The sequence below is a fragment of the Culex pipiens genome, chromosome 2 (genome assembly GCF_016801865.2).
Source record: "Culex pipiens pallens isolate TS chromosome 2, TS_CPP_V2, whole genome shotgun sequence".
Classification (NCBI taxonomy): Eukaryota; Metazoa; Arthropoda; class Insecta; order Diptera; family Culicidae; genus Culex; species Culex pipiens.
Window position 1 is genome coordinate 15099923 of NC_068938.1, and position 12166 is coordinate 15112088.

At 38.9% G+C, this 12166-nt stretch overlaps 1 protein-coding gene across 2 annotated transcripts in view; it reads left to right on the forward strand.

Annotated features, from left to right (window-relative positions):
* Window positions 1-2337: 2337 nt before the first annotated feature.
* LOC120420491 (trithorax group protein osa-like) overlaps window positions 2338-12166 on the forward strand; it is a 111325-nt gene continuing 101496 nt past the window's right edge. The window contains exons 1-2 of one of the 2 annotated variants that reach the window (XM_039583537.2): window positions 2338-4497; window positions 6981-8399. In XM_039583537.2, the coding sequence (XP_039439471.1) occupies window positions 2698-4488 (1791 nt within the window). In that variant the 5' untranslated portion in view covers window positions 2338-2697 and the 3' untranslated portion in view covers window positions 4489-4497; window positions 6981-8399. Of the gene's footprint in view, window positions 4498-6980; window positions 8400-12166 lie in introns of those variants that run through there. The other variant, XM_052709123.1, reaches the window with a different exon arrangement.

Here is a 12166-nt window from a genome sequence, read left to right on the forward strand (position 1 = left end):
AAAGAAAAGTACGATTATCATATTTAAACTTATTTGCCAACTTTGTAAATGTAGAATGTAAAATCAGCCTCAACGAGACTGACCGACAGCGTTTAAATCCACCCTCAAATCAGTTAATTTCTCGCCGTGACCACTCCAACATCAACATCAAGGTAAGCCATAGACGCCATCGATCAGCTCTCTTTTATGTACTTTTCGTCTGGTGCTTGTTCACCTTCCCAAGGAGAAGGAAGTGCAAAACAATGAATGTGGTGAGAAATTATGGTGTTCTCGTGGTGAAGTTCATCAACACGGTGAGTGTCGTGCGTGTTTCAAGATGACAGCCATGTTCATGCGAATTGCCTAATTTGAATTGGAGTGATTGTTATCGTACAATATAATGCTTTATTATATATTTTAGTATTTTTTGCATGTGATTTTAACGTAGAATTAATTTTCAACTGAGTAAGCGATTCTCTAGACATCTAGTAACCCGAGAAACCATGATCATGAAACCACCATGATGACGCACAACTGTGACGACTTGCGGCCATCAAGTCCCCAGGTATGAGTCAGACCAATCAAGACTTACCTGCGTCATAGCTTGCTACAACAAAAGTGCAACCAACACCGGCACAAACAGACACTATATGATGGACTCTTCGATAGACACCTGACCAAACGAATTGCACGCAGCGAACTTTAAAATTCATCATGTTGTTTATCGTGTTTCTGTTTTCGACTGCAAGTTACGAAGTTACTCAACACGTGGTCTTCAGCAAAGTTTGCTTCGATTTCGATTTGAGTTGAGCCGTGTTTATTTGCCATTACGACATACGGCCAAGGTGTATACACCAAGAAACTATTTCGATTGGTCCCAATTTGGCCAACATGGAGGTGAACATCAAACATTCCAACATTCCCTGAAACGACCCGATAACATCGTGGCCCTTAAAATAAACCCCCCGCACGAAAGGAAATCATTCCGTGGATTTTTCCCTCCAAGTTTTCCAAACCCCGGCGTCTATCAGCACCAGGCAACCGTAGATTACATAGTAAAAATGTATTTTTGACACGCAAGCCGGGTCAAGAAGGGTTCATTTGGAGAGGTGGGCCGCGGTCAACGCAAATCTTCAAATCAGGAGGAAATTATAGCACCATGCTTCCATGCTGATCGATCAAAGAAGGCGCCACTCTTATGTAGTATGCTGCTGGATGGCCAACTGCGATAAACGGTGACGTCACATGGAAAATGGAGGAAAATTTCGGATTGTTGCGAAATACAGGTTGCTTTGCTGGAAATTACCAAAAAATGTTAAACCGAACAGAATAGTGATCAAGAACTGTTGAAATTGTATAATTTGTTCAAGCTTTTGACAAGGCCATCACGTTTGGAATGCAATAAACATTCATCTCACGTTTGCAATAAAAATGCATTTCGCTTTGTACACTAAATTAGTAGAATATTTATTATTCAGAAGACTTCCCAGTAAGTCTTCCTAGGAAATCACCTTAGTTCATGAGTAATAATACAAAAACACAAGTTTAGCACCCAGGCATCAATACTAACGTATCCACAAGTGGCAAATCGTTCTGCATGTCTGTTATTGTTATTATTATTCTCGTCACTTCTAGAACAGACGTAAATACCAAGAAGCGGTAAATAATTATGCATAACCAGTCTCCCCTAAACAAAGTAGATTGGTCAAAACATACCGCAAAAACCTCCCACTAACACACGAGACTGGCAACACGTTGTTTGTGTTGGAAGTTTGTGATGGTGTTGGAATATTTAGACATTCCGGGTTACAGTAGGCAAGTCAGTTTATGTCTGTTATGAGATTTGAACCTCTAGTTCAATACCTTATTCATTAAGAAGTCGGTTCAAATTCATTGTTTGTGTTACAACATTGACAGCCACTTTTGTTTTCTAATGTTGGTACCACTGCCCGATTTTGACATTTAGGGCGTGCACGATTCGTAACGCCATCTTCGCTTAAAAATCTGGATACTGGTTAAAATTAACTAACAGTTTGGCAGTGGTCATATCCCTTGCGTACAGCGACTTCTCGACTCATCGATGGGTATATAAGATCGTATTTCAAATGGTTAGCTTTCAAAACATTTTGATGAATCAAAAATATATTTTAAACTTCCCTATGATAAATTAAAAAAATGTTTTTTTTTTGTTTTTTTTTTTTTGTTTATTTTATCAAAATTATCTCACAATCCGGCATTCACTCCACAACTCCCAACGGTTATGTCTACGTTACAAACACTCCCACAAAAGCATAGTTGTGTTGGGGAAAATCCCATGTAAAAACAACATCGTTACTCAGCGCTCTCATCGTCGTCGTGGTGTGCACTGCAACATTCAACCGTGGCAGCTTGTAGTGAATGGACGTGTTTTCTCAAATCGGTCGCCAAAACTATTGATTTTTCGCGTTCGACAAAGATTCATAAATTATTTTTTTCGCGAGGCACAACAAAGTAGTCCGCGCGGGTGCTATTTTTGGGACTAAGAGTTTTGGAGAGGGTTGTGTGGTGCATAAGTGAATTAGGGTTACTTGGATCGATTTCAATTTCAAGTGGTGGGGCAGATTTCGCATATTCAGAAGAGAAACGCATTAAGTGATCTTGGGGAGGGGGGTTTATTTGCCCCAAACAGGTTTTGTGGCAGTGTGTGCGAGTGTTTTACGACTCGCGGTTGAAGGAGAAATGAGTAATAAAATGAAACGGAAGGCATCTTCATTGAGGATTGATAAAAATAAGCTAAAAGTGGTCACGTTTTGCGTGCTGCTTTGCGTTTCAAACTTTTTGCCCGCTTTGGAGGCGAAAAAGACGAGCAAAAGCCGCGGCAAGAGTTCTTCGTCCGGGGTCAGCACCGGGCGGGTGGCCAAACCCAGCCAGACGGTTCCGCAGAGCTACAGTAATCCGGGCAGTCTGAGCTATGGCTCGAGCTATCAGCAGAAACCGAAGCCGAACCCGTCGGCTCCGGTGGACACTTCGGCAAATAGCCGGCCCATCGGATGGAACGTGAACCAGAACCAGGCGGGCAAACCAGCGGCAGCTGCCCCGCCATATCCGGTTCAGAACGCTGCCAAACCCCCTCCGTATCCGGTTCAGGGCGCCGCTAAACCACCGTATCCGGTTCAGCAGACCCACAATACTCATCAGACTCACGGAGCTCCGCCACCGCCGTACAACGTGAACCAGCAACACGGCGGACCTCCACCGTACTCGGCCGTCAACAACCCGAACGTCCACTCGCCGTTCAACCAGCCTCCTCCGGTGTACAGCCCCGGAAATCAAGGATTCAAACCCGGACAACCCGGTGGCTTCGGACAGCCTGGATTTGGACAGCCCGGATCGTACGGTGGACATCAACAGAGCGGCTTTGGAGGTCATGCACCGGGAGGATTCGGAGGTCATGCTCCGGGAGCTTACGGTCAACCTGGTGGCTATCACCCTCCATCTCCGTACGGCGGATTCCCATCTGGTGGCCAAAACTACCATGCTCCGGCCAGTGGCTTCACAGGTGGTCTCCCTCACGGTGGTCTAAGCGGTGGCGGTGTTGCTCCCCCTGTCAACTACGCCCCTGCCCCAAGCTTCCCAATCACGGCCATCCCAGCAGGCGCATATAGACCACAATCATCTGGAATCGGTATCGGAGGAATCGCCGCTGGCGTCGGAACCGGTCTCCTAGCTGGAGCCGCTGGTGCCGCCATCTACAATGCCCTTAAACCAGAAGATCGTGTCATCTACCGTGATCGTGTCACCGTCGTCAACGCTAACCCGGCAGAAGCTCCCGCTGCCGGAGTCGCCCCAGCAGCCGCTGCAGGTGTCGCCGTAGCTGCGGCCGGTCCAGCTTCCGGTCCTCCAGCCGCTGCTGCCCCAGCACCAGTTGCCCCAGCTGCCGCCGATGGAACCAACCCTCAACCTCCAGCCACTCCAGAAGGAGGAGCTTCCGGCGTTCCCAACACCCCCATCATCATGAACAATAACGCAACCGACGCTGAACAACCCGCGTCCGTCAACGGTACCGAAACATCAACCAACGCTTCGGAAACCCCACTGGCCGCGTACGACGGAACCACCCCTGCTCCACCAACCACCGGCAAGCAGTACTATCCACCCCCCGGCCAATACTACCCAGCCACCGGACAGTACGTTCCCCCCGGCGAGTACGACTTCGCCACCGGCGTGTTCACACCCGGCCGCTACATCCCCGACACCAACATCTTCCAGCAGGGCCAGTACGATCCGCTGACGCAAATCTTCACCCCCGGTTCGTACGATCCCTCGAACGGCCAATTCGTCCCCGATCCCAACAACGGACCGATCAATCTGGGAGCTCCGCTGGCGCAGGAAGCGGCGGCCGTCACCAGCCAACCGCTGAGCCAGGCTCCCGAAGACGTGACCGTCGGAGCGGGATCCACGTTCGGTGTCAGCTCGCTGCTGGTGGCGCTCGTGCCCGCCATGCTGGCCGCGATCGCACGCTACCAGTAATCTAGCAAGGTAAGAGAAGCAGCCGTTGGTCACAATTCTTGGACGAACCTTTTCTTTTCAATTTCATCGTCGTACAAAGCAGGAATGGGATTTTCGTACCGCTGCAAATAAGACAGAGTTCGACTTTGCGTCACCTGTTTGTTGAAATGCCTTGATTCAAGGCACACGCATCTATACCAGGTGACGCAATGTCAACTTTTTGGGGATTCCACTCAAAATTTAATTTAACCTGAGTGAAATTCACCAAATTTTAAACCTCGCAGCGAATGTCTTCAAAAGTTAAGGCTTTTTATAAAATCTGAGTGTTCTTTAGTAATTTAGAAGAGTGTGTTGGTAAATTTTGACAAAACCAGATCAAAATCAATTTGAATTATTATTTTCTTTCTTTGTTTAAATTTCGATTCCAACCAAATTTCCAGTCAAAGTAAAGTCAATGGATGCTGTGCTGGCCCGGTGCCAAACTGAAAAAAAAAAATCTTCTCGGTGTTTCACTATTTGCGACTTATTTTGAAATGGAACTTGAGCATTTTGCTTGAAATAAGATATCTTGACAAACCTGATTGGTAACTTGCAATTTTGCATATTTTTCGTAATCACCAGCTTAACGACTCAGATTTTTTGTTACATTTTTCGACTCTTGTTTGGTCTGGTTTATCGATATTTTTGCCTTTTCATAACCACATTAATGTTTGTAATTTTATAATCAAAATAAAGAAACTAAAATTTCGGTTTCGTTCTTGTTTTGATTTTTCATTTTTTTTATCACACTAATATTTTAGAGATTTTTTGATAACATATGTTTTTGCCATTGTTTGAAAAATATCTCTAACGACCATGCATCTTTTACCTAAAATGTTTATAACGAAAAATTACCTTGAAAATTTAGTTATGGCCAAGCTACAATAAAATCAACTTCGAGTAGATAAATTATTTCGAAAAGTACATAAATTATTGCTGGTACCTACCTACCTACAATCAACCTAGAAAACGTTGCTATGCAGTTGTTTGTTTGTTACCTTTGATTTGGAAATGTCAAATTAGCATAGAGACTTAATTAAAAAAAACGTACGTAAATGACTTGTCGTAAGATTTGCAGCGATGGAAGAATCATCATCAAAAGAAAATCTATTGACGCTCATGAAGAGAAAAAATCTCAGGGAAACTTGACTCTCCTCTCTCATGCTCGAAAGATCGGTAAAAGGAATCTCAAAAAATCATTATCTTGATTATTCAAAGATACATCTACAGTCGACTCTCTGGCTGTCGATCTTCTCGATATCAATATTGCTTCATCTATCGATGAATTCTTCAGTCCCTTCAAACTGCATACTTCGATTGGCTTTATTCCTCGATATTTTCTCTAGCTTGAAGGATCTCTTCCTCGACGGTCCCTTGGATTCTGTTTGGTTTAAAAATCTCTTCCGGTTGTCAATATTGTCACTATCTCATGGCTTGCATAGACATTTTTCTTTGCGAAACGAAGCTTTGAAGGGTGTTTGACATTAGTTTGTTTTTGTTTGCTGGACGTTGCCATGATTCTCTCCCATAGCTGGGTACCAAGAAAAACCTATTTTCAATCGAGTCTTCATTTTGCATCGTTCTGTAAACTGATGATTTTCTTCCTCGACGGTCCCTTGGATATTGACAACCAGAGAGTCGACTGTATTTCACTACTACATTTGCAGGTGTAACGTCACACATCGAAAAATGATCTGTCATTTTTTGTTAAAAAAAAATCACAAACGAAAATGATTTTTTTTGCGATTATTCCATCCCTGAAGATTTGAAATACTTCAAAATCTACACGAAATTGTCGTTTTCATATTAAAGGCAAATAAACAACTGCATTAGCTAGTTTTCCCAGTAAGTTAGCAAGTACTTTTTCGAAACACTCATATATTCTAACCAACATAATGACTCTAGGTGCCAACATCACAAATCCCACGTCAAGTTAATGCTAATTTAAGTTCTTTCCCATTGTAGAAGTTTAGATTTCTTTTGATGGAATAAAATTTCAAAACTACGTACAATTTTCTAAGTTAAATATTTGCTGATAGGCCATTATTTATTCTTCCGTTTTGGTATTATTGCGGGTTAAATACCCGCATATACTAATGAATAGATATAACAAAACACTTTATCAAACATGTGTTCAAGTGGCATTCCTAGATGTCTATCTCACTTCACTAAATTAAAACCTACGATATTGTAATTTTTGTTGGATACTTTGTACTCATTTTTGAATTTCCTTGATTTGGACTAAATTTAATTTCAATGTGAGTAAAATCACAGGAACGTGTACAAATTCCAGCCGCCAAAGAAGTTTGACATTTGTCAAAACGTTTAACGGCGATTACACAATAATTTGAATTACTCAAATAAAGCATTAAATAAGTTTTTTTTTGTTTGCTAATTAGTTATTTATTAAATTCTTTATTTTTGTGTAGCTTTAAACTTAATTATCTCCCTATTCTCTATCTCTCAAATTCTAGTGAACCATACTGGTAGCAATTGCTAGCCCGCGCGTCCAGACCCAGTCGCGGCGAGTCAACTCTACACAGTACGTCTGTATAGTCAACTCAACAACAACAACAACAAAACGGACTCGAAGCGCGCTCGCGTGCTCTTTGTCCCGCCACTTGGAACCAATCACTAAATGACAAATAATACATCACTAAAACGGTAAAGTAAAGTCGTGTCTCTCTCGCTACACACTACCACTACAACGTTAACATGCAAGAGAAGAACAAATAATACAATGGAACACCATTACAGCATTAATATTGGCGCGAATGCCCTTATTTGGACAGACATTGACATTGAACCGCGCTGGAAATTTAATTTGGCAAAGCGCGTTTTGAATCGCAAGTAGCAAGAGAAAATTTTTAATCGATGTTACTCAACTTTGGAATACAAATTAAAATAGCATTTAACACATAGCAAGACTGTTGATGTACCTTCTACGCAAAATGCAAAGTGTATTCCCGAAAATAAAATTGACCGCAAACACTATCCTTGCACCTCCGGAAAATAATCTCGAAAAGTTTTAATCTCAAAATTTAGTCACAAATTGAAAGACGTTTTAAAACGAAGTGCAGCTACCCAAACCGAAAAGCAGCAACAATCAGCTAGATTACATTAGAATTGGACCAGGCAAAGTGAGAAAAGAAGCTTAGACGCAAAATGCCAGGCATTGATAGCATCAAATTCAAACAGTCACTAACGAGCACTTGTCATGATCATTATAATTCGCTCACTCTCTCTCTCTATCGTTTCCCCCCTCAATGCCAAATTGTCTCATTTAAAACTATCTCTTTATACACTCGAAAGCCACGTCCTTTCTACTGGGACACGTGTTTTTGTGTGGAACTGAATCTCTCAATTGAAAAACTCACCTACTCTTTTGTGAACGTACCTTTTTTCTGAAAGCCACTCTAGAAAGAAAAGAAAACTAAACCCATGTGTTATGTAGAACGATTATTCGCCCTAAATGGCGAATGAAAAAAAGTAATATTATGTGATACGTGATATTTAACATTGAAAAAAAAAACTATCTTTATTCTTTATATCTTGATATACCGTATCTCTATCGTTGGAATTGCAATTTAGTCTATTGGTTATACACTACCTTACTCTGAAATAATAGAAAATATATTACAAACAAACCTTGTGTCTTTAGTCTACTCTACTACATAAATAGTGTGTATAGTATATAAACAAGATGTTACAGAAAAAAATAACAAACAAAAAAATCTTAATCAAGCCCCAAAAAATGCAGAATAAACCAGCTAAAAAATGTGCTTTTAACGTGTGAGTAAAAATCTAAATTGTATTTATTGTCGTTAGCTTAGAGAGCGCATCGGAACAACCAAAACAACACTCTACAGAACAAAGCAAAATCACACTGCATACCTAGAATTTTTAAAATTTGAATTTTTTAAAACTGTGTTTTGCGAAACAATTGATTCACAGATGCTGCACGGCGATTTGGTTTTTTAAAATAAAATATATTTTTTCCCAGAATACGATTCGCGTTCTTTCAATCAAACTTGATGACAAAACGTCCACCAAACTGTCCCTTTTAGGTTTTCTTACAGCGGCACCGTGTTGACGTTTGTTCCCAGGCCCGCATACCCCACATGTTTTCCCTTATAACAAAAATATGTACAATGAAACGACCAGTTTCCAAGCAAGGTGAATTTTCTAGAATCTATGCGAACAAATCACCTAAATCTTGTTAAATCTAACTTGATGATTCCTAAATCTCATCAGTTTGTCAATACGAATCTACTCAGATTTCAGTAATGAGATGGTGATTTAGGTTCAAATGAATCAATTTCAGCAAAAGCGTAAACCAACAGAATTAGCGCAACGAACAAAATTTCCTACAGCTTTATCTAAGATGCATTGAAGTTTTGTCTTCTGGTTCCAGAACAAGAAACAAAAGGTTAAAGCATTGTTAAAGTCAAATTTAATTTTTAATTTTGAATTTCTTTTTTTTATTTATTACAGCTTTATTTTTACAAGTATGAGAATTATACTTTGGAACTATATCGGCTGATAGATTTTTTTAATTTTTATTTCTTTTATTATTTTGTGCCTTTCTGAATTTTAGAATTAAAGGTATTCAAACTATTCAATTTATAACTCTTTTTTAATTTAATAACTTTTTTTAAAATTGTAGTTTGGAATTTCATATAACAGTCTCTAGGTCCCGATTAAACGAAGTACTTGAAAAAAAATCACTACGGATATGGATTACGAAAAAAACATGTTTTATTGTTGTCTTGTTTTGGATCTGTGCCCAAATATGACTCCAAAAATGGTCTATAGTAATTTGGAAAATTTTATTCCAAAATGACGTAATTATAAGTAAAAAAATAACAATCTAGAAAAAAATATTTGAAATGCTTTTAAACTTCCGATAATCGAGTCAAGACCACGGTCTGGACTACATTCAAATGTTTGGTATTTAGATTTTTTTAAATGCTCCTTATTTTATTTTTTTAACTCGAATTTTTTTTCGATTTAAATTTAAAGTTTTTTTTTATATTAATTTTGGATCTTCTGATTTTTTGATTAAGGGACTTTGAAATATTTTAATCTGTATTCTGAATTTTTGTTTTTTTTTTGCTCAGCTGCCCATTTGAAATTTTCCTTAAGACCGTTCATTACCGTAATCAAAAACCCGAAAAAAACATATTGCATTTTAAAGTCTTTTTTTTTGCATTCTGCTCTTATTTAAATGTTTTATTTTTAACTGTCCCAGTTTTCCTGAATATTTAAATAAGTGTTCTTTTGATTTTATACATTCTTTTAATACTGTTATGTCAACGCAAGTTTTTAAATTTAGCAAATTTGAGAACTGATTGTTTATAGTTGTTGAGATTTTTTTTGTGGTATATGCAATTTTTTGATTTTTTTATTCTTAAATTTTTAGTCTTTTTAAATTAGTAAATTTTGGATTTTTTATGAATATTTTTTCTGGACTAACAAATTTTACAGCTGGGCCCTAAAATTATGCTTGAATTTGGTCCTAAAATGAAGCTTGAATTTGTGAAGTTATTATTGATAAAGCTTATTTTTCTGAGTACTATGACCCTTTGTACGACCAGAAAGGATTTAAAAATGATTTTTAAGTCAATTTTGAAAAATTAACTTCGCGGCCCTTCTTGACAGAAAATGTCCTCCTTGACAGCTCTTTTTTTTCGCAAGCATTTTTTTTTTTTTTTTTTGAAAAAAGGTCCTATAAGCAAATGAAACACACTAGCTTTTATAAAATCTTTAAAAAAAACTCAAGATTTGTAAACAAACCGTATATCTCGCCTATGTCAAATGTTTACATTCACTGATGTGAGCAGAACAGACAGCTTGTTTCAAATCCACATTAACGCATTTACATTGTTTAGCTTCACGCCAGGACCCCGGCGATGGCCTGATATGAGCTACCGTTTGTTTACAAACATGAGATTGTTTGTGGACGAACTGAACAATTTACTTTTTTGTAATTAAATCTATAACCATTGTGCAATAACATTAAGTCTTACAAAACAGACAAAATTTCGTTAAGTTCTAGACTAGAATTTGTTTTATTACTATATTTTCAATTTAAACCTCTTTTATCGCGATTCTGATCAAGATTGCACATCAAATCATCGTGCCTTTAGTGTATCTTTAGTTTTCACATCGATTCGCTGTAGATTCGTGTTTAAATTTTGAAATTTAGCATAAATTAAAATAAGTTGCAAAATTCCCAACTTCAGCCATGTGCAACAACTTCCACATCACCCATGCGGGAAACCGATAATGGGGTAATTCATGCGTTCCAAACTGTCAAAATTCCAAAACGTCATTGCCAATCTTCGGTTCGCTGCTTTTGTTCGTGTTTGAAGTTTCGGGCCGAGACTCTGCTTCACGCAGAAAAATGTTTTGTAAAATCAGCCTGTACGAGGCTTGCTTCAACCAAATTTTTGTTGAATATAATCAACAAAAATTTTGCGTTGCAGCAAACCTTGATTTGCTCAATTCCACAAAAGTTCTATGTTGTTTTGAAAAAGTTGCTTTGAGGTTTAGCGTTGATTCAACAAAAATTATGATTTTCGAATCAACAAAATGTTTTGTTGGTTCAAACCTAAGTGATGAATAGAGAGAATGCGTAACGTGATTTTCGAATGAATCCACTTTGTTGACATCTACAAAGTAGGTGGCTGTTCAAGCATAATTTTTTTCTTACTGGTAAATGAGCTGTTTTATAATCAAAGTTGTCGCGTTTCGATCGGTTAGAAGAGATTTCTCTTTTTTACGGGTGACGAAGAACTGCTATTTATTTATTTATTTATTTATTTATTTGGACATTAACAGGCTCGGGCCCCAATGGTGTTTTACCTTACAAACTAATACATAAATTGGGTCCTAAAATGAAGCTTAGATTGCTGATATTATTGTTTACAGCTATAGAGCTTATTTTTCTGAGTACAATGACCCTTTGTACGACCACAAAGTATTTAAAATTGATTTTTAAATCAATTTTGAAAAATTAACCTCGCGGTCCTTCTTGACAGAAAAGCTCCTACTTGACAGCTCGTTCAAAGGAGACCATAGTTGATCCATCGAAAAAATGTTGTCTTGTCAAATAAAAAATTTGCATTAAAATGAAAAAAGTGATCAGAAATGGTTTTTAATCGTGTTTTTTACCGTTGTACATAAAAATTGAGATAGGGCTTTAGTACCCAATTCCAGAGCAACATTTGAAAGGGGCGGTACGACATTGCTCTTACGGCCTTTCATTACACGCGTTTAAATGGGACGAAAGGACGTAAGAGCAATGTCGTACCGCCCCTTTCAAATGTTGCTCCAGAATTAACGTCTAAAGAACAACAAGAATTTCCTTTTGATAACATCACGAGACAAGTTAAAATCGAACAAAGAAGCGACAAAATTAAACGCCCGATGTAGCCCTGTCAGTGCACTGTACATCGCATAATTTGTTTGACGGATAGGGACACGTAGGAATGGGGAGTTCCGAAAAGACCGAATGGGGGCGAAAATGTTCAATCCACGGAGAATGGCCGGACACTGCACTCTCGAGGTCAAAACGTCGGCAACTAGGAGTGATCGGCACACATTTCGTCGTACTGCTAGCGTGTCCAGGTTGATCAGCTCACAGCGACTTTCGTAG